The following is a 22,876-nucleotide window of genomic DNA, read 5'->3' as shown; positions in this document are numbered from 1 at the left end:
ACATATCGTGGGCGGATCTGATGGGGAGGGTTGTGGATGGTATCCTGGTCTCGCCTCTCCATTCTTACCCCAAAATGCGCTTTCCTTATCTCAGAGACGAACTTTGTATCTGAGACATTTTTTGGTCTCGACAAAAATAACTGACTTTTAGATGTGTGATTCACCTTTTTAAATGTTATTCGAACTCTTTATTTTAGGTGACTATTCCTGTAATTTGGATCCTCGCAGCAATAAACAAAATCCCAGAATTCATGAAACGGAGCCGTTCTGCGAAGGAAAATAGTTCTAACTACTGCATTTCCTTATTAACTAAGGAAGGCGTAAAGACCACTTTTACTGTTTACACTTCAATTGATTCTACTCTGTTGATTTTGCTGGTCTTGTTATACTCCAAGGTGGTGTACACCTTATGGTTCAAGCACAGTGATAATGTACTTACACATCAACAACAGGTAGGACATAACTAGGTTTAGCCCCGGAAAGTGGGATACTCAACAAAGTATTACACGGGGAGGTTCCGCCAGAATGCCCAACCCCCTCCCCCCCCCTTATCCTTTTATATACCATTTTTGACGGGAGAGTTACCCTTTTCGGGCGGAGCCTCCCATATAGGCCATAAGAGGAAGTGCCCCCCCCCCCCCCCGGGGATTTAGCTGCCCTTTAACCCGGGTTTACTTCCTCCCTTATATAAGAAAGTATAAAAAGTGTGTATGGCAACAAAGGATTATGGTATTTTGACCATTATGGTGTTTGGGGTTTCAAATAGTGTCAGGTTTCCCCGTTCCTGATCTTACAGTTTGGACTCTAAGGTTTGAATTTTTTCATCACACAGAACAACTTATTAGGCTTCACTTCCGGCTGAAAAGGCTTAAGTTGGACCCAAAATTTAAGGGTTCACGGTCATAACAAAGGTAGACAAGACGAAACACTTGGTATATAGGTCACTTATATTGTACACTTGGGTAACCTGTGGTTTATGGATTTGTTTTGTACACAAGGTGTGTTGAGGTTAAGGAAGCGGGTCACCTTGATGGTTGTTTCCATCAGTGCTATTCTTGTAATCTCGTGGGGAGCAGACGGAATATTGCACCTGATACACGAATATGCTAGCTCCGTGAAACTGAGTCCTTTAACCTTTCCTATCGCGCACACGATAATAACATTTAACTCTGCAGTCAATCCCTTTGCTTACGCTTTGCTGAACAAAAAATTCAGGAAGAAGATGAAGCAAATGGTATGTCCGCGTTCTTTTACAACAAGGGTTCATCCTGTGTGCGCACGAGAGCGTGAACAGCAAGACAACGAGATGGCAAACAGCACTGGTGACATCCCTATGACACAGAAAACCAACTGAGTGACAGGTTGAAGACAATTCTCTGGAAAAACGTGTGTCAATAGTAATGTCACCCTACGATTTAACCCTGTGTCGTGTAATCAGGTTTTCGTCTTTTTTTTTGTTCATTGCATCTTCCTTTCTGTTATCGCTAAGTAGGCAAAGAGAATTCATATAAAAAAAAGTTATGGTCGGCGCAAGTCCCTGCCACTCTGGCTTGTTTCGGCTGGATAGTTAGTTCTTGTAGCGAAATCGTCCAGCATGATGTCATACTTAGAAGAGGTAATTAACTTTCAGACTTAGCGATCGACCCGGACTGTGACGACTGTTGGAAGTGGTCGAGCAAAGGAAGTACCGAAAGTATCAAAACAGAGAAATAAATCCGTCCACCTTCACTCTTAAGTGTCAATGCTTAAATATTAAATAAATATTATGGTGCTTTTAGTCTTCCCCTAAGAAAACAAGTTTCCTTTGGTTGAAACATGCCGTTTGAACGGCTTTTACTAAGCTCCGCCTCAAATTAACGCTGCGTCGTTCATTTTATAAAGGTGTTATCGTTTCGTTACTTTGTTTACTGGTTGTAGCTTTTTAAAACTTCTTCCTTATCTTCTAAGTCGAAGAAAAAACGCATGCCTACACTGCGGACTATCGTCGGGTAAATATCGGTTATAAAAGTCACAAATGAACTCCTCGGGTTTGAAACCGAATTTCTGATACATTAGCATGGCTGGATTCGTGACTGATACATGGAGTGTCACGTCTTTACCCAAGCAAGTTTGAATTAAGTGATAAATCATGTAGTTTCCAATCCCCCCTCGGCGCCACTCGGGATGGACTAAAACAAATGAGATGTAAGCCTCGTTGTATTTCACATCCGGGACCATAAAGCCAAAACCGATGACAAATTTTCTGCAAGAAAAGATCGAACGGCTGTTACCATATCGCAGTGAAGTGAAATGTGTTTTCCTTGACACGACCTGCGATTACATTTTAAATAAGCATTATGGATACTGCAGAGAGTTGCGTTCTAGACTGCTAGTAGCTCCGCAGTCCGCCAAAAAAAACGCATTTTAATCTATGTCTCTTACTTGTAAAGGACAACACAGCTGAAGTCAGGATATTGAAGACATTCAGACACTATAAACAGAAACAATAAACAAAGAAAGATTTAGTATGCAGCGAAAAAAAAAAACGGAGTGATGGTAATGATGGAGATGATAACGGAGATGGGGAGTGATGGCAAGGATGATCATGACGACGCTGACGATGACGACAATGGCGATGATGATGATAACGAGGATAGAGGGTGATGATGAGGAGGAGGGGGAGGAGGAGCAGGAGGAGGAGGAGGGGGAGGGGCAGGAGGCAGAGGAGAAGGAGGAGGAGGGGTAGGAGGAGGAGGAGGAGGAGGAGGGGGAGGAGGCAGAGGAGGAGGAGGAGGAGGGGCAGGAGGAGGGGAGGAGGAGAAGGAGAAGGAGAAGGAGGAGGAGGAAGAGGAGGGGAGAAGGAAGGGGGAAGAAGAAAAGTAAAACTGAGAAAACTTACGATCGATTCCTGGCCAGAAGAACTCTCTACACATGGCGTTTACAGATGGAATATGATGCGGTTGCACGTAGCAGTAATCAATTGGAGCAACAGGTGGTGGTTTCCAACCCGGATCATTCCTAAAAAAGGAACATTTATTATACTCATTTTCAGTGGCTTTAACTCACTTGCTCTAGACGAATACACTTTGATTTCTGTACCATAACCTAAACATAACTGCTGGAAAAACACACATTTATTATATGGCTGAATTCGTGAACGGCCAAGATGAAGTCAATCCTGCCGTGTTCTGATTGGCTACTCGGGCGGAATGGGCGTATGGGCCCATTTTGTCCGCTCGGGATTTCCCGCGTTGGTCCCGTAACAAAAAACTGGTCAAGATGCCTGAATATTGGCCTCGGACCCATCAAACCACAAAAAGAAACTTGGAAAATATCCACCCATCTTGGTCAATAACGCATAGCAGTTGCATACTGTATATAGCTGATGTATGAAAGTACACCCCGCCGTCCATCAGGGGGGATGTGTACCCCGCTCAGAGAATATAAGCCTTATACTGCATATGAAAGTACCGCAAGTCTTCACAGAGCTCCCCCCCGCCCCGCTCTGCCTCTTTTTCAGGGGAAGAAAGTTATTAAAGCCCCCACCTTTCTTTTAGCCGCCCTCTCCTCTCTCTTTATTTTCACAACCAAATTAATAAAAGGTGGATTGATCTGGTATGATTTATTCATGTGCTTAAAGGTCATATTCGTTTTTATCTTCCGCTGCAAGACCTCCAACGTCTTTTTCTTGAGCTTTTCCACTTTGCGTCCTAGTTCTTTATGGAGAATCGATACAGTAGAGCCCCCGTATCGGTAAATTCAAGGAGTCACCGCTCTCAATAAACCCTCCCCCCTCAAACGCGCTTGAAAGTCCCCCCGGGAAGAGGGTTAATAGAGGATTTATGGTAATGAATACCTGTGATAGTGAGAGACAATATCTTGCAACAGCTTCAGCTTCAAAGGTCTACTCTCATAATCTCGTCGGATAAATGGCTTCAGTATCCTGGACGTGTAGGGACTGGTAATAGGTCTGTACAACGTCTGATTATCGCCACCAATGAGCCTTGTTAAAAACGAGCAAGTCCTGGGGCGAGAACTCGGAAGCATTCGAGGAGATGCCTGGAAAGTAAAGATGAATACCGTAAATCCTCTATTAAGCCCCCCCTCTCAAATAAGCCCCCCTCCCTCTAATACACACACCCCCTTTTCAGGCCCCCCTTCCCTCCCCTCCCCTTCCCTCCCTCCTCTAATTATTCTTCACTAATAAATGATAGACCGTATTAATCAATCACGACTGTAGAACTTCGTGTCGACTGATCCGGGATGGTTTATTTACCAACTGGATGTTCGGACTTCTTTCTGATCCACGGCTGCATGACCTAAATGAGCTTTTCCACTTTGTATTCTAGTTCTTTATGGAGAACTGACACCGTCAGCTTTTCTAAGTTAAATAAGTGCCCCCCTGTCAAATCGGACCCCTTCTCTATTAAGTCCCCCCCCCTCCTCGTCAGGGAAAGAAAGTTAATAAACCCCCCTCCCCTCCTCTAATTATTTTTCACTAATAAAATGATAGACTGTATTAATCAATCACGACTGTGAAACTTCGTGTGGACTGATTCGGGATGGTTTATTTACCAACTGAAAGTCCAAATGGGCTTAAAATAAATAAGCCCTCCAAGGGGGAAGGGGGGGGGGGGGTGAATAAGCTTAGAACAGCAAATATGGTTTTGTGAAGTCCTCTTCGTGTCTCACCTGAAATCTATCGAGGACATTCTCTGAAGAAGTAAATACTGAGGAAGCCTGAAGTTTGAGGGGCTTGACACGGGATTCTTCAACGACATTTGAAGATGTGCTGCGATTCTATCAAAAGAGAAACAAACTTACTATAACCAGGAAGCCCAGTCCAGGGTTCAAAGCTGGGAAGGCTGTTACGCGCAAATATGCGAGTCTGGTGGAGCTCTGAAGAAGTTCCAAATTTCAAGGCCTCCGAGCTTCCTCCTCAAAACGAAATACGTACTGCATAAGGCACAGAATAAGATTAACGAGAGAATATGAGGTGGATGAGAATAAGAGACGGGAAATCGCGTTTAAAGCATTCTCCTTTGTTCCTTCCTGATTTCCGAGGCCTTTCCAATAATTATTTTCTCCTACTAAACTGGCTGCGGTCTAGGCTTCTAACGAGACGTAACGAGAGAGAACCTGGAGAAAAAGAAACAGGAGCACTCGAGAAACACTCGAGACGAACAACAAACTACGCTTATACTCTCCCAAGGCCTTCCCAAATACCGAGAAACGAAAGGCAACGTTTAGTACTATTCCTCACGTTTGCTTACCTCAATAGGTACCGCGCCATCTGGGGTTAGCTTGTATCTCACAGTTGAACTAATAGCCTCGGAAACAGACTCGTCCAGGTCAAATAATTTCAATCCTTTAGACCTTTTTAGCTGAATAGAACAAAAGAGAATTACATTATTCACACTATCAATGCCACGTGCAGCCTTTCTCAGAGCTATCTCGACGACACAAATATCCGGCGGATTCCTGTGGACAGGGCCTCAAAAACTTTCTTGGAAATTTATTGTTTTGATAATTAAACCTCACGTGCAGTGTGTTGTTTTGTTGATTACACTTATCATGGCACATGCTGGAATTTCTCGTGGCACGTGCAAATGTTTTGTTTTGCTAATTAATTTGATAATTAAACCTCCTCGCAGTGTGTTGTTTTGGTGATTAAACTTATCATAGCACTTGCTAGAACTTCTCGTAGTATGTGCAAATGTGTTGTTTTGCTAATTAAGGCTGTGTTCATACTATGCCGGAGAGCTTTTGCGCGGGCACGAAAACCATACAGGATAGTGCTTCCCTTCATACATAAGAACGGTGATTTTAGCGCGATTTCTATAACGGAGCGAAGTTGCGCTTCGCCGATCTCTAAAGTAGACTTTCAAAAAAGTCCTTCGTAGGATTTCAAATGGCGCGGGACGACCTCTCGCGACTTCGTCGGTCGCGGTCGGCCGCTTCGCGGCCAAACAAGGCTCGCTCCGCTCGCCAAGAGGTCGACTTGTAGCAAGTCTATCTCTAAAGTGGAGAGTCACATATCTGATAGGTGTTTATACTTTACTGGATAGGGCTTCCATTCATACATAAGAACGGTGATTTTAGCGCAATTTCTATAACGTAGCGACGTTGCGCTTCGCCGATCTCTAAAGTGGGGAGTCACATATCGGATAGGTGTTTATACTATATCAGATGGGTATTCGGGTCGGGACGAAAACTGTCTGGTAGAGTGTGAACATAACCTAAGTTGTCGTCCGCTTTTAATAGAGAGCTTTAGATACTAAGACGAGTACGAGATTTTCTCGAGTAAGCGCGCGTAAACCAGCGTCATTTTGGCGGGAAAACGTGATAGTTCCCGTCATTCTGCTACAAGTTGTAGCGGGAATGTCGTGTTAGCGGACAAAAGTTATAAAGTGTTATAGGTTTTATCATTTTGCGGCAGGGAGACAGCTTAACCTCCCGTTCAATCAAGATAACAGTGCTTATTTTTTTGGTGAAAAAGATGTACAATGAAGCTATCTAGGGTGTCTATTATTTGAGAATACGCCAAAAAAACTTTGTGTTAAATCTCGTACTCGTAGTCGTACTCGTCGTAAAATCTAAAGGTCTCTAATGATACCTGGCGTAGCATAAGCTTCCTTCTAAATCTCCTCGCCACTGGGTCATGGTGTACCGCCTTAGGACAGGAATTTAATCTCAGTAATAGATCCTTTTCCTTTTCCTCCGAGACCAAAAATAAGCTGAAAGCAACAAGAAAGTGTTAACGAACATCGCGTGCGGTTAACTCTTTCTCTTTAAACAGTAGCTTACACAAAAATTCATGAAAAATATCAAATTTATTTTTGTTTTTGTTGTTGCTAAAAAAAATAATGAAAACAAATTTTACCATGTGAAAGAACAGCCTGAATTTCCGACGTCCCCTCGAGTATGCGACTCGACGGACGCCGAAATTCAGCCTAGCTAGTGAGGTTTCAGTTGAATGGTCACACCACAGAATGTCAAGCACAGGCTTCAAAAGTTAGTATGAATGTACAAAACAAATAGTAACATGTGAAAATACTGTTTAAGAGACCACATTTGAATGGTAACACCATAGGATTTCGTCCACAGACACCAAAGTTAGAATAGCATACACCAAAAATAGTACCATGCGAAAGTATTGCTGTACAGGTTTCATTTGAACGGTCACAAAAAGTGTAGCATTCAGTCCGCAGACGCATGCGTACTAACCTTGACTGCGAGGTGCTCGCGGTTGTTTTAATTGGCTTACTCTTGACCTTGGTCTGGAGTGAGTCAGACTGTTGGTTTTTACTTGAAATATCTGATGTAACAGTCGATGCTACGGATTCAGTATCCTCTTGTTTGGTTTCTGAATCTAAAGGTAAAAAAGCTGCTTCAAAAAAAAATTCAACAACTCACGCTACGTTTACACGGTTTCCATAAGTACGTACCCAACAGACACACGATTAGTTTTCAAAAGTTAGGGTAGGGAATCTCCAAGGAACTAGTATGTAAAATACTCTACTCTCCGACTTCAAACATGTATATGAAGCCTAAACTTCAGCTTTCACTTAGCCTGAGTATCAGGCCTTCCTAAGGGGATAGGGGAGACGAGATTTTTGATGGGGGAGGGGAGAGGGGGGAGAAGAGAAAGGAAGGCCTGACACAAAACCATTCAGCAAATCGTGTGACACATCCAGAATCTGGATGTGGCAGTGATTGGATAACACAAAATACGCCCTGACGTCACTGACCGCAAGTAAACACTAGAGGGCGCTCTCAAGTTCTTTTCGGGAATAAAAATAACACCCGAGCAAGAAATGTGTTTTCAAAGCCTCGTAGTTAAAAGGAAAGATGTTCTCGGAGTATGGAAAACCCTCTTATACCAGCTTCTGCCGAAACTATGTCCAAGTATTGGTTTCACAAGACTAGGACTAGCCTGCGAAACGAAGAGCGAGGAGAAACGGATGTTTTCGCAGGCAAGACCAGAAGACGATATCAAGAAAAGAAGACGATATCAGTGCTTCAGATATCTAAGTTTTGATTTACAACATCCTGCCGCTAAAAGGGTATTGTTACTGTAAATAAAATTAGAGCGAGGTAGCCATGTATTGAGAATAGCCGACAGCACAAAGGCTTTAGCTTGTCTTTAGATTTTCCCTCGTACGATTTTCGGCCTGATTTACAGCAGCTTTTTAGCTGCCAGATTCTCAGGAACCTACTTATTAATGAGCGCCGCTGTTGTAACTCTGTAAACAAAAGCAGTTTACAGTTTTCCGGGCACACGTTTATTTACAAACAGAGCGTTGGCGATCTTACATTAGCACAATTCCTAAAGCATGTTATAATTCCTCAAAAACGGCAGGTTTTCCATTACAAGTATTCGAAAACTCCTCATTAAATTGGAGGTTTCAGAAAAAGCGAAATCGTTGCAACACAATGCAAGCACCGGAGTTCGGCAAGACCGTATGGTGAGATTTATTTTAGGCGAGCTTTTTGACACGTGAAGCTGACAACCCAATGACCGGATGTGATTTTGATTGGATGGTTTCGAATCATGCTGTGTGGGGGCGGAAGGCTCCAGTTAAAGCATCTGTGTCAGGCGTTTCTCTCCTTCAGCTCTCTCCCTTTTTCGCTTCCATCTTTCCCCTTTTCCCCCAGAAACGCCTGATACTCAGGCTAGCTTTCACTCTTCTTTTAAGACCATGCGCTGCCAGAAACTGAGCAGGTGACCCTAGTTACCGAACAAACTGGTTTACATCTAGGATAAAACTAACGAACCTGCCTGCTCCTCTTCGCCAGTAAAAAAGAAAGAAGTGCTGTCTACATCCTCAAAACTCGTTGATAAGAGGTTGGAGAAAGAATCAAATCCTGGAAATTACAATAAAAAGTAAGAAACTATAGCGAGTGATTGTATTTTAAAAACAAACAGAAAAAAGGGTTTAAGGGTTTATAAAAGTCTGGTTTTCCTCTACTTTTCACTTCATCAAAAGGTCACAGTACATCTTGTCGGTAAGGTGTTGAAAGTTCATGATCTTACCAACGGGATCTTCAAAATTGGAGATCGTATCAAAGTTCCTAGTAACAGTCCCTGAGGTCTTTACAAAAGTTAACTGTATCTCGAAAAGCCCGGTAACTTTTCGGGTCCGAAGGCAAATTTTGAAATCAACGCCTCTTGAATAGTAGCGCGGTTCCTAGCTCACAAACCGGTCAATCATGCTTCGTAAACTGATACTTTCATCGTGCCATTATCAAAATTGTTGAAACCTTGATCTTGAATGCAAACACGGTAAACATAAAAGTGCATTTCGGGCCCGAAAAACTGTCGGGACTTTCGAGAAACGGACCCCAGGAGGCGAATACACACCTGATTCAGAGTTCAGTGAGTCTAGCTCACGCATATCTTCGTCGGTAAGTAACTGTGGCATTAAGTCGTCAGATTTACTACTGTCTGTTACAGCTAATGACTAGAAGAAATTCACAAGAAAATATCATTAGTTGGTTACTGTGTAGAGGAAAAAATACTGGCCTCTTTCATATTTCTTCTATGAGATTATTTGTAAATTGTCTTCTCTGTCAGTGTCAGTTGTTTGTTTACACTGCCTTTCGATTTGAAATAACCCCTAAAATTGAATCAAAATTCGAAGTTAAGATTGTTTGTGTAAAAAGGTTTTAAGGTGACGTTTCATGGAGGACATGAGCACATGCCACTGTTTCCTTCCCACTTCTTAGATGACTTTTAACTGAGAACTAAAACTACTGCATTTAAATTCGCCTTAAAAGTGCAGTTGTCAAATTATACCAGTAGGAATAATTGAAAAGGAGTTTAAAAGGACACGATTTCACTCCATAACAAGTTACATTTTCACTAGAAGATTTGTAAATTTGACGAGTGGCATGAGAAACATGTGAGCGGCTAGTGGCAAAGCAGAGTTCAGGAGATGTGAAGTGTCAGGCTTTTTTTCAGGCAGTTGCAAGCGTGGCCATTTCAGCTGTCACACATTTGCTTGATGGACTTGAACAAGAAAGTAAGATGGCTGCCTATAGTCTCTACTTCACTGCTGTCACCAGGGTGATTGCAAGCTTCCTATCATTTTAACCTTGATGTAAGGGAATCCAAATTGCCGAATCTGGGAAATGTGAGTTTTGGCATGCGGAATCCTGGGCTCTGGAGTCCAGATTACAGCTCAAGGAATCTAGAATCCCACTAATGTTTGGAATCTGGATCCAAGTTCCACTGACAAAGAATCCTGAATCCACGGAGTGGGATCCAGAATCCAAGACTGTCTTGGATTTCCTTACATGGGGTGATATCATTACATGAGGTGCAAGACACTGGAAAAGATTTGATACCTGTGCTTTGTGTTCATCATCCAGTGTAGGTTGTGTGAGTTCCATTAAAGGCAGTCCTTTGTCTATGTTTTGAGAGATCTTTGACCTGTTTCCTGAGGCTTGGTTTCCTCCTTTTCTTTTACGTTTATAAACCATACTACCTGTAGTTAAACAATGACATTGAAAGGGTCACCACGTTATAGACACACATTTGGGCGGAAATTTGTTCCTGCCTTCTGTCATGTGGCATGAAGTTTACTGAACATATCACAAGAGCAAAATGTTGCAGGTGCCATTTGCCACTTTAGACACAAGACGTAAACTGGACTGGGTTAACTTTGGCGAAGACTTCTAGGACTGTTACTATAGGGACCAAGAAAAAAATTGGCCAATAGCTAATTACTACCCAGATCTGGGTAGTGACGTGTCATCAGTATGGAATTTCTGCACTCGTTTCTCAGACGTCATTCGGTGGGGAAACTAGTGGTAGAGTTGCCAAATGTTGGCTGTTTTCTCAGGCTACCGATTGGCATGTTTCCAGTGATGAAAAGTGGCGAATGAGTATGAGTGTGTATGTTTGGGCGACATGACCTTGCAAATGAATCAATAGTTCAGGCATTGAGAAGCAGCAGCTAATTCTTTGAGTCAGTGAAAGTGTGTTGAGGAAAAGCATTTCCTTGTGTGTGACATTGTGATTTTGTCCATCCTTCACATGCCCACATCATGTTCCTATGTGTGCACTGCATGTAATTTTGTTAACTGCATATAGCTATGACATGACCTAGCAACATGACCCCTCACTATGGGTCCCTTTTCCATTATCAGAGGTTACAAAAAAGGTGCCCAACCAGTATTTTAGGGCTCAAAAAATATCTTGTGTGGTTATCCAGGACAGGCTGATTTTCTTTCAGGGTAAGTAACTTTTTAACTGCACTTGTCCAAATGGGCAAGGGTCCAGGGAACTAAGTCACCTGGCAACAAAATCATTATCTTACAAAAGCAAGCAATGGCTCTGGGCAAGCAAAATGTGCATGAGATCAGAGCTGCTTGTCCAAAAGACAAGCTAGAATCCAACCTTTTTTTGCTCGCTGTATTTAAGGACCTTTTGAGGAATACTTGGAGCCAGTTGCTCTACTCCTATTTTAAAAAAAATCAACATTTTTTTATTATTTTCATTAAGGAAAAATTGCAATGAATAAGTAAAGAAGAAACAAACCTTGTTCACGAAATTTTACCGCTGGTGCAACATTTTCCTGTAAGGCCCACCATCCTGTCTCTTTGTTAAATTCCTTTTGTCCTGACTTGAAAAACTGCGGACACCCCGATGACAACACACCAGCCACTGTACTCGCCCAATTGTTTGTCTTTTTCCTGAAAGATTAAGGCTATGTTCATGCTATATCGCATCGCTTTTGCACCAACACAACAACCATACTGTATGTATATCGCCTCTGTTCACACATAAGTACTGTGATTTTTGAAACAGAGCAAAGCTGCACCACGCTGATCCCTAAAGTGGAGAGTCACATCTCGGATAGGTGTTCATACTACACTGGAGAGCTTTTCATGTCGGCACTTAAAAATGTCTGGTTTTGTGTGAATACAGCCTTCGGTAAATATGTGCCACAGGATACCCAATACATTAAGCTTGATACGTTTTCTGTAAAAAGAATTTCCTGGTAGATACTTGAGTTACAGGACACCCAGCTGGAGCCAAACACTGCTTGGATAGCTAGAATGAAGTTACTATGAGGAAGAAGGGCTGACTAGGAAAGAGTTGATTGTCACTACCCAGACTTTAAGTATATACACTGAAAAAATCCTTTTAATTGCTCATTAATTATTTTACACACTACCTTGAAGAATTATGAGTCCATCATAGAAGGCTAAGGATGACTAAGCAAGATTTAGATAACTGTAGGAGTATGCTTACTTCTTAGGAAATAAAACCATCCAGTTCTTGTCAATGAAATGACATATGTCTTCCCTCCATCTAAAATAGCCTTTCCGTCCCCTGCTGGTGGAGTACAGATTGTACAATGACAGGTAAACAGCCTGTATCCTAGAAAAAGACAGTGCAATCAGACCAGGTCTATCCCTCCATCACTCTTCCACCCCTCCCTCATTCCCTCCTCCTCCATCCCTCCCTCATTGACTCTCTTTATCTCTTTAATCCTCTTTCCATCCCTTTCTCAATATCTCACACCCTTCATCCTTCCATATCCCTCGGAAATTTCGTCACTTCCCTTTCCACCCCACCCTTATTTACTCAATCTCTCCCATCTCTGACCCTTCCATCCCTCAATCATTTCTTCCCTTCCTCTTTCCATCCTTCCCTAATTTTCCCTTCCTACCACCAATTGTATCTCTCTCCATCCATCCATCCATGATACATGTACCACCCGCTCCCTCCTTCAATCCTTCTTTTTTTCCTTTACTGGTACATGTATTCCTCCATTCTCTCTCTCTCTCATTTCTTCCGTCCCTCCTGCTTTTCATACCTCCCTTTCTTCCTTCACCTCTCCCTCTCCCTCATTTCCTAACCTTTCTCCGTCTATTCATTCTTCACCCCTTGCATCCCACTCATTTTATTCCGAATCCAAAATAACAGTAGCAGTTAATGGATTATTTAACAACACCAACCAGCTCAAGTTTTGTCTTGTGCAAGATTCTGAGCCTTCCACAGAACAATTTGCACATGTTAAATCAAAGAACAAATCTCCCACAAGTGCACTGGGTTTGCCACTCTTAAGACAGCCTGAAAAAAAAAACAGAAACTTTTTATTCCTTCCCTTTTCTTTCTATCTTTTTAAGGCTGAACATACCATAAAATTCCGAAAATAAGCCCTGGGGCTTATATTTTTCAAACGCCCTTCTTGAGGGGCTTATATACAGAGGGGCTTATCTACGGAGGGATATTTGCGTTTCAAAAATTGATTGGGCTAGCCTTATAGTTGGAAGTAAATGTACCGTTTTAGCTTTGTTTTACTTTGTATTTGAAAGCAATTTTCCAAGTACAAGCCCCTGGGGGGCTTATATTTGGAGGGGCGATTTAGTGGAGGGTTTTTTGCGTTACCGGTTTGGGGGGCTTATATTTGGAGGGGCTTATACATGGAGGGGCTTTTTTTTGGAATTTTACGGTATAGTATAAAATTGTAAATGCTCAGCTGTTTACAGCCAGGATTTGCTCAAAAAGAAAAGCTATTGATCCCTTTAGCTAACAATCAGCACAAAGCATAAAACAGACAGACACACTTACAAAAAAGATATAAGTCCTTTAGTTAGCCTCACTGAACACTGTAGAGGAAACTTACCAACATGAAACAATCGTCTGCATAAAATACACTGCAGCATATTGCTGTGGACAGGAGACAAAAAAAAGGACTGTAAATAACAAACAAAGTATTAAAAGTGTATTGAAACACATATGCAGATTTTCCTGTGGAAGCTACTAGATCTTTAATCATTTCAATCTCTTGATCCTTGCGATATGCTTACTATAAATCTAAGGCCAAGGAAAGGAAATTATTACCGAAGGCAACAGGCCTTTACCAGGAGTACATTAATCTTCTAAATTATCACCATTCTTCTTTCTAAGACCATAAAAGAAACACATACACACAAAAGAACAGTATAGATAATTAGGGCTTCAAAAGATGCAGTATTGCAGACTTACCTGTCCTTTGTCCCTTTGCAATAGCAAATCTCTTCCACAGATTCATATTCAGTTTCCTGTCCAGGATCTATGACCTGAGAAAAACATATGATATAAAGCTACATGTATCATTCTCCACCCTACATCTCTGACCCTTTTGGCCAACGCACTGGAACAAGAGCTCTAGATGATTCTGAAATGGGAAGTCTTCAAATTGTACAGCCTCGGAAATTTGAAACAATAACTTTTTAGTTGAATTAAGCTTCAACTTTCAAGCAAACCGGAAACGTTCCAGAACTGAAATGATCCGGAAAATTTTTTCCGGGCTCATTTCAATTCATTTTCTTAACTGGATGAATTTAGTACTATGAGTGAGAAAAAACAGTCCAATAACTAAATGAATTCTAAAGGGTTTTAGACAAGATAATTAACGGCCAAATCTCTCGAGCACACTTACCTCTTCAGACATATTTTCTATTTTCGTAGCCCCTTCACTTGTTATAATATAACACTTTTGATTGGTTAAGATATTGTAATTAAAAAGATTGACCAATGAAAGGACTTCTTATATTACTTCTTGCTACGCTTAGCAACCGGGCCTGGAAAGGAAGCTTCTTTCATGAACTAAAATTTAGTGCTATTTCCGTAAAGAAGGTTGGCTTCATCTTGTGGTCTAGATGCCTAAAAAGTGTTTTTCTCACTTCTCTAGCTACGGGAAAGGATGCTGATGTAGTCACGTTTCATATAAACATGTAATTTATTTCAAGTATTGGATGTAATCAAGGTAAATTGTAAGTTTGTATATTGTTTTTTCTTTCGGTGTACTGTAGCATGTAGTCGGCTGTCCTTATGTGTTCAATATAACGCTTGTATAGATTTGGTCACGTATTCATAAACTGCCTATATGTCCCCATGCATGTTTTTATGAATGCCCGAAAAAATGTCTGATGTCTTTTCTTTTGACCATCTATCTCGTATAGAGAACTATGTTTTTTTCTACCAGGAAGTGCGCGCATTTACGGTAGAACAAATTATCCTTGACATTATACCACAGTCTCTTTAGTTAAGCGTAAAAGGCTTTGTGCTGATTTCCTGTTTTTCTCTGTTCAGGGCCGAAAGTCATATCCTTATATCAGAATAATTTGACACATACTCGTTCATATCATTTGCACCGTTTCGAAACAAAAAGCAAACGCAACGCAGACAATTAAGGGCGACTGCTCAAGCTTATTATTCAAGTATGTTACGCTTTAAATGAGAGAAAACAAAATCTGTGTCTCAACGTGACACTTGTAATTCCCAATATGACTGTTACTCGTTATTTTGACCTTGATTTTCTCCTAAACAAAGTGCAATTTAAAGCTCACTCCTGACTCGCCCGATTGTCATATCTAGATCTTATGATTTGCACCCAGGGGGAAAGAGTCACGGGTAGCTGGCAGATTCTGAGACTATCAGACATCTCTCTTCAGCTAAATGAGGCAAGCCATGCAAGCTATGTTTTTCCCTTTATAGAATTTGCCAAAAAAAAAAAAATAATAATAACACCATGAGAGTGGGCAAAAAGGAGGATGCTAATAATTTATTGTTGTCATTAACCACACAGTGATGCCAGCAAATAAAAGAGACAGTTCCACCATTGGGCATTATTTATTCAGGGTTCTCATTAAGTACTGGCAACTGGCTGAAAAACCAGACTCTTTAAGGTCTGAGCCATCCACTTTAGGGGGAAAGGGGTAAAATGAGAGAATGAAAGCCTCAAATTGTCCACAGAACTTGATCGCCAAACCTCCCATTTTTACATCCTAGCTGTCTACTTTAAAACTTAATGGGAAACCTGTTTGTTGTGTCTACTTATTAAATCAACTAGTGAGCCACACGCACTTAGGCAGGTGGACTCTGTCTTTACCAAGACTCCTTTGCTCTAGGGATGTTTTAATTAGAATGTTGCACTAATGCTCTTTTCTGTGACTTTCTTGTTTATAGGTTCTTGTCATTAAGTGAGTAAATGAGAACACCAAATGGCAGATCCCCTTTTTCAGCATTGGTTTCATGGTCGCATAAGCCGACAAGATGCCGAAGAGCTTCTCGTCCGTGCTGGCAAGCGTGATGGATTGTACTTGCTACGTGAAAGTACTGCTTCAGCAGGAAGCTATGCTCTGTCTATGTGCCATAATAATAAGATAATCCATTATCACATCCAACGCCATACAGATGGAATGGTGGCTATTGAAGATGGCAGGAGATTTCCTGGACCAGTTGAGTTGGTGTGTCATCATCAACGTACTTTGGATGGACTATTGACCAGACTTACAGAGCCATGCAATCGCCTCCCTGGGGTACCCCCTAAAACTTTCTCTGGAGCCAATCAGGAACACATCAAAGGTGCAGCTATTGCTGCTATGGCTTCAATGGGATTAGAGGTTTGTTTTATGCACTAGTTGATAAAGTGTTATTAACCCTTTAAGCCCCAATATACATGTACAAATTCTCCAAACTGATCTCTATACATTTCCGTAAAGAATGAGTTGAGACAATTTGATAAAAGATCAAACAATTTTCTCTTAGGTGATCAATTTATTAATTCTCATGACCTAACGTCTTGACATTTTATGTATATTGTTAGGAGAAAATTGATGTTGGTCACTATTGGGACTTAAAGGGTTTATAAGCTTGCTCTTTTTGCTCAAAATCAACTACTTTATGCTGTTTTATTTTCTGTTGGAGGCCCCCTTTTGAAGACTGTGATTTCAGTATTGGGATATTTTCCACCCAGCTAGTTGGTTCCCTGCATCGTGAAACCAATAATTCATGTATCTGGACTGGTTTAACTGTCATTTATAGTGAAATCTCAAAGTTGATTAATTTTTATGTATTTGTCATGCTTATGTTATTGGCTTCTAAATTACAAATTCTATCCGTCTAGGATGGTGATGAAAGCACCGCTACCCTTATGAGAGCTAAATTAGAAAGTGCTATTGGCTCTGTCATGCACAAAAGTCAGCCGTGGTTTCACAATGACATTTCACGCGATGAAGCAGAAAGGCGTCTACAGGTGATGGGATTGCAAGATGGAATGTTTCTTATCCGTGAAAAAGACCCAGGGTTTGTTCTTGGCCTTGCTCATGAAAACGCTGTTGTGCATTACTTGTTTGATGTTGATGCACTGGGAAAACTGTCAATCAAATCTGGCCCAAAGTTTGATAACCTGATGCTAGCGGTCGACCATTACACACAACGAGAGGATGGTTTGCTGTGTAAATTGCGTGAACCTTGTAACGCTGAGCTGTTTGATGGTCGGCGGAGAACCCCTTCAACAGGAACTCGTCCTCCTGGCCTATTTGAACAAAGAAGATCACCCAGCAGCTCCCTTAATGAGAACTCGCCTTTTGCTTCAAACCCTTTTCTGCGTGCCGGGTCAGGGACTGGCGCTATGGTGCCTGATATAATACGTGAAGGTACAGATATTTTGAATGTGTTTCTCAGGGCTTCTGATATTTCGCGAAAAAAAAAGCAAAATTTTGCGGGATTTTCAGGGGCAAATTCGCGGAAAAATCGGCCGATTTCGCGGGATTTTCGCGGGAGCGAAGTCAAAATTCGCAGAAAAATCGGCCGATTTCGAAGGATTTTCATGGGCAAATGCTTAGAAAAATCGGCCAATTTCGGGGGGAAACTTCGCCAAATACAATCAGTAAAAAACAGCCGATTTCGCTGGATTTTTTTTGGCAAATTTCGCTAAAATCGATCAATTTTGCATCGATAGGACCAGCATTGTTTAACGTTGTTTTTTTAACAGGGATAATCATTTGCTCTTTCAACAACAGTTCGCTCGAGAAATGAGCGAATGGTAAAGCTATTTACATTATGGTTAGTGCCCAGTTTTTCGCAACATTAATCTAAGAACGCCTGGTAGTTTTGGGACGTTGTTTACTCGTTGCAGTGACGAAGTTTCAAGATAAATTTGGACGTTTGGGGTGAATAAAACAGGTCTAATGGCCAAGATAAGTATTAAATATGTTTTGCCGACATGTATTTGGAGATATTTCTGGCGGATGTCGGGTTTTTTTGGGAATTTCGCGGGATTTCGCGGAAATACCTAAATTTCCCGGGTCCGCAACCGCGCGAAATATCAGAAGCCCTGGTTTCTGTGTAGGTGTACATGTATGCTGTACGTTAAATTATCACTTAGGGAACGCGTCCAAATATCGGTAGGCAACCCGATCATGGGAAACGGACCCGATTAATTTTCCGATTGATCGGAATCGGTACCTATCTGTAGGCACTAGTTGCCGTTTCCGATAATGATAAAAACTTTGCCGATTCAATCGGAGCCAGAAACATTCCGATGTGGATAATGGGGTATCACATTCATCTGATAAGGATATGTGATTCTGCAAACATGTCACGAAACCAAATAATGAAAGAGTCATTTCACTCAACAAAACAGTCTTTAAAACTTGCTTTGTTCTCAATAGTAAAATAATTATAACAATACTTCAGTAGATGTTTTTTCGCCTTATAAGTTGGTTCGAAGATGTCTACAAGGCTGTTCGACGATTTGTTTTCTGTCAGCCGATCGGTAATTGCTTACAAACTTTTCCACGCTGTTCAAACAAAATGTAGAGCGAGGCATATTTCGAAACCTCTCATAAAAATTCGTGACTGCCTAGCGGCCAAACTGAAAACCGACAGAACAATAAGAATATTCAGCGTAGGCCGGTAAAACAACATTCTTATAATAGATTATATATAAAATAAGTGTACTAACTTGCTGTTTATTTACAAAGCTTATTCAATCTTGTAGTTGTCACCTGTATAACTATAACTTGTAAACATTGCTTTCAAGCTAGTTTTGTATTTTGTATTTTGTTTCACTTGTAATTGAAAGTTTATCATAATTCAGTTCACTTCTGATGAGCTGAAAATATAGGGAATGGCGTTTTCAAGTTGCTTCTGCCTACGTATCCAATACGTATCGCACGTTGCAAGCCGGATCGTTAAAAGCAGTTTTCTTTCCTTTCTTTAACTCGAGTTAATACATTTTATAGAAAGCTTTGTTTTATCTCGTTTCAGAAAAGAGCGAAAAATTAGTTGTTTCTTTTAAAAAATTTGGAGCGTCAACGGAATGTGCAATCAACGTAACAATGAAAGATCCAGTGAGTTTGACTCAACGAGAGAAGTTTACAAGCAAATAAACAACTTGCCTGATTCTAGCCGGTTCAACTTCGCTCCTGTACACGCAATGTCATGAATGCCTGATCTGACAGTATTCTGTCCCCTATTTTCTTGGCTAAACGATTTTAAAATTCCTCCAGCAAGGATTCTTCAATCACGCGTTTTGGATTCTAAGGTCGTAAATGCATTCAGCGCGCTATCTTTCGCTTAAAGATGCTCGATACAAAAATTCTTCATCTTGTCTGGTATTGTCTTCCAAAAGAACTCTTCGATGAAGGCATTTGTCGCTAATTTTTTTTGAAACAATACACATTTCACAAAGACAAGATACAATACGGCGATAAACACTTGGTCTTACCCTGCCTGTTTGTGCATTGAAAACTCAATCATTCACGCTTTGCTTTTGTTGACATAAACATTGCCCTATATAATTTTTGTCAGTAACGTAGCGTGACCGACGATTTCAACCCTTTGACAAACGCTGACAGATATAAGTCAAGATTTGATGAATTCTGTTAATTGGCCCGATGAAGAATTTTGAACGGTGCCGATTCCGTTTCAATCGGTACCGATAATATCGGTACCGACTGAAAACGGAATCGGAAAAAATCGGCACCCGATTGATCGGCATCGGCGTGACCCGATGCCGATATTTGGACGCGTTCCCTTACAGAGCTTCATTTAATCATCTGTGAAACCCTCTTTGTGTTTTACTCCAAATACAATAATATACGTATGGGAAAATAAAAATAATTGTTATTTGCTGCAGTTCTAAGAATAGCAGCCAATATTATTGTTTTCACAACTTCAACTTATTAACAGCTGTCATGAAGACTTAAGTACAAAAGGGCAGGATTTTACTGAGGTGATCATTCTAAGCTGACATCGCTGTTTGATTGATTTCATTTGTACTCATAATTTTGTATTCTAGTTCAGCCTCTCTCCCTCGAGTGTCTGGTCCTGCTTTCAACAGAGTTCAGGTTTCCTCCTTAGATAAGGGGGTTTCTCCTGACAGGCAGCAAACACAATATCATCTTTATTCCATTATCGATCAAAGAACTTTACTTTAGACCTTGTTACATTTTCCCTGCTTAGCTACCTTTGGGGTAGCTAAGTGTTTGTATTTGCATAAATAAACGGGACTGATGTTTGCATTATGCTGGGCTTCTATCCAGTGCGGCAATCAGTTTTCCTATTTACCACCGTTTTCCTTGATACGCGACTTTTCAAATCGAAACACCCGCTGAAACGTTTCCAAAATTTCCGTCAATCATACACGTCATACCATATATGGAAGTGTTAATACCTCCACGCGCGACGGAAAGATGGCGGGTTCGACAGATAGCTTCGAATTCACCAGTCAGTACAGTGAAATGTTCGAAGATAGATCCGTCGAACTACCAGATTTGGAAGAAACACAAATATGGGATAGCCCAAATATAAGACATGCAATATGTACCTTTCTTAGTGTAAAGCCCATTTTCTTCAATAGCTTAGCGATCATGGACACGTGAATTGTCTTTCCCAGTGCGAACTGTATCCATTCCTGTATTTCATCCTCGTAAATCTCTGGATATTGCTGGATTACCCTTCTTATGAATGACACGTCCTGTGCTAAGTCCAGGTGAGAAAAACAATGGTTATGTATTCGTTTGATACAATTAGGCTCATTTAGAGAAGTGATTACAAAAACCTCAGTTCAAATCGTAAGCTTACTTACCTTCCAACTTTCTCACTCTACCCGGCCGTGATTGATAATGAACTGTTTTTGTGTTCTGGTAAAGATTTCGAATCTTTTTTACAAACGTCTTCCCTACGTGAAGTAGTCTAGCAACACGTTCGACAGTAAATCCCTGAACGAGTAAATGCACTACTCGCCAACGCAAATTTAACGAATAACTTGCCACCATGTTTACATGTAACTTCGACCGGCCGCCATATTTTAAATTTTCAGGCCCAGTCCAACACTTCCATATATGGTATGACGAGTATGATTGACGGAAATTTTGGAAACGTTTCAGCGGGTGTTTTGATTTGGAAAGTCGCGTATCAAGGAAAACGGTGGTAACACAGAATGATTTATTGTTTTTTATTGTTCACCAAATAGAAAATTATTTTGGTAACCAATAATGATACATGCACAAAAAAATGTGTTTCACCTTGTAAGCTGTAATTTCAACACCAAACTGTTGTCCAAACATCTCATGGTAATATTAAGAATCTGTTAAACCAAGACTATTTTTTTTTTTTGCTTTTTTAGCCTTTCCAGGACCTTCTTCACCAAGGAATGTTCCTCCACCACTACCTACTTCCCTTCCACCAGGCAGTAGGAATTCAGTTGGACCCCCTCGATTACCACCCAGACCAGTTCCTGTCAGTCCAAGAGGTCCAATTCCACCACCAGTTAGTCCTGGTCCTTCAGTTGCTACAGATGGAAGAAGGATGCCAGGTAGACTAAAATTTAACATGTACTTTTATTTGAGTGTCAATGTATTTAGCACTTAAGTACTAATTGAGAGCACTACTTTCATGTCCCCTACTGGAGATGGGACCACCATGTTATGGGGTCATCTGGGCCTCTTGAAGGTCTAGCCGTTAGCAGGGCAAAGGCAGACTACCTTCATTTCTCAGTTTTTTAAGGCGCCAAGTATTAGTCCAGCCCCAGGAATTGAAACAATGACCTCCCTCTCTGCAGTCAAGCAATTTACGGACTAAGCTAATATCTGCTGTGGGTAAAGTTATTAACTGCTGTGGTTAAGATATTAGAGAGTTTAAGCTTCACATATATTGCAAACCGCAAACATCAGATTCAGGTTGAGAATTTCTCAAAATAGAAAAAATGAGCAGATAAAAACATGTCAGAAAATTTTTATGGATAAAAAATTGTGTGAAACTACTAATTTATTTTAGAAATAATAAACAGTAGGCGACAAGTAAAGGGGAAACTTGGTCACATGGTACAAATTCGTGTTTCGCTTTTGACGTAAACGTGATGCCTAACCTCTCTATTAACCATTTTTCTTTTGGATTCTTTGATGGAAATGGAAATGTATGTCTTTAGACTGCACATGTGAGCTATTAAGTAGTTTTGACACGGTCTTTTCGTTGTTCTTTTTCGGTTCAGGTGCATCTGGAGGTGCTCAGTTTGAGGCCATTTATGACAGCATTAAGATGAAGAAAAGCTCTTTTTACTTCAATCAGTTTAAAGATGTTCAAACTCGGAAGCTGAGGAGTGAAAATTTAAAACTAGAAAAAGAGTTGGGTGAGTATATTTTGCAGGAAAGTAGAATTAATTTTGTACTTTGATGCTGGGATTATAGGTTGAAGTGGTAAAGGTTTTTATCCCTCCCAGCTATGTCCATTGCTGTAACTCAGCATGTTTATAAGTTGACATTTGTAGTGAAACAAAATGTACAGGATTGCATTACTAACCAGGCTGAAAGGGTGAGAATAGTTACTGTATTATTTCCTTGGTATCTTACTTTTTTCTTTGTGTTTAAATGCTGACATTGTTCTTATGATTTTGTTGTTTGTGTTTTTAATCAGGTCATGGTAATTTTGGCTCTGTTCTCAAAGGCGAGTACACTAAGTTAAATGGAGAGTTGATTCCGGTGGCTGTTAAGAAGCTGAAATCTGAGGAAATGAATAATCCTAAGGTACAAATTATATTATTTAAACATGCATTTTGCATTCTCAGACATGATTTAACTTATACATATACAGGTATGCGTAACTACT

The 22,876-nt window shown here is 40.8% G+C and overlaps 2 protein-coding genes across 3 annotated transcripts in view; one reads left to right on the top strand and one right to left on the bottom strand.

Moving 5' to 3' along the window:
• Positions 1-975: 975 nt before the first annotated feature.
• On the bottom strand, positions 976-14,054 carry LOC140954083 (cysteine-rich protein 2-binding protein-like). Its single transcript, XM_073403484.1, has 16 exons — positions 13,985-14,054; positions 13,623-13,666; positions 12,952-13,066; positions 12,242-12,370; positions 11,525-11,679; positions 10,330-10,469; positions 9,344-9,443; positions 8,758-8,847; positions 7,207-7,351; positions 6,596-6,716; positions 5,253-5,363; positions 4,672-4,779; positions 3,836-4,038; positions 2,879-2,997; positions 2,422-2,470; positions 976-2,242 (listed from the first exon to the last, which is right to left on the bottom strand). The coding sequence occupies exons 2-16, from the start codon at positions 13,660-13,662 to the stop codon at positions 1,936-1,938; spliced, it is 1,932 nt and encodes a 643-aa protein (XP_073259585.1). The 5' UTR covers positions 13,663-13,666; positions 13,985-14,054; the 3' UTR covers positions 976-1,935.
• Positions 14,055-14,567: 513 nt separating this feature from the next.
• The window catches only part of LOC140953941 (tyrosine-protein kinase SYK-like), a 14,074-nt gene continuing 5,765 nt past the window's right edge, over positions 14,568-22,876 (top strand). Inside the window, exons 1-6 of one of the 2 annotated variants that reach the window (XM_073403322.1) lie at positions 14,568-14,754; positions 15,950-16,386; positions 16,890-17,421; positions 21,399-21,587; positions 22,263-22,400; positions 22,685-22,794. In XM_073403322.1, coding sequence (XP_073259423.1) covers positions 15,985-16,386; positions 16,890-17,421; positions 21,399-21,587; positions 22,263-22,400; positions 22,685-22,794 — 1,371 coding nt within the window. In that variant the 5' untranslated portion in view covers positions 14,568-14,754; positions 15,950-15,984. The remainder of the gene's footprint in view (positions 14,755-15,949; positions 16,387-16,889; positions 17,422-21,398; positions 21,588-22,262; positions 22,401-22,684; positions 22,795-22,876) is intronic. The other variant, XM_073403321.1, reaches the window with a different exon arrangement.

Source organism: Porites lutea, chromosome 12 (genome assembly GCF_958299795.1).
Source record: "Porites lutea chromosome 12, jaPorLute2.1, whole genome shotgun sequence".
Lineage (NCBI taxonomy): Eukaryota > Metazoa > Cnidaria > Anthozoa > Scleractinia > Poritidae > Porites > Porites lutea.
Note: the sequence above shows the minus strand (reverse complement) of the source record. Positions and strands in the feature narration are given on the sequence as shown.

Excerpts from the sequence above, each read along its gene's own strand:
- LOC140954083 (XM_073403484.1), bottom strand. The coding sequence starts at position 13,662 with ATGCTGCAGTGTATTTTATGCAGACGATTGTTTCATGTTG. Across the intron at positions 5,364-6,595 it reads GGAAGCTTATGCTACGCCAG|CTAAAAAGGTCTAAAGGATT; the intron begins GTATCATTAGAG and ends TGTTCTATTCAG. Across the intron at positions 2,998-3,835 it reads ATTGTCTCTCACTATCACAG|GAATGATCCGGGTTGGAAAC; the intron begins GTATTCATTACC and ends TTCCTTTTTTAG.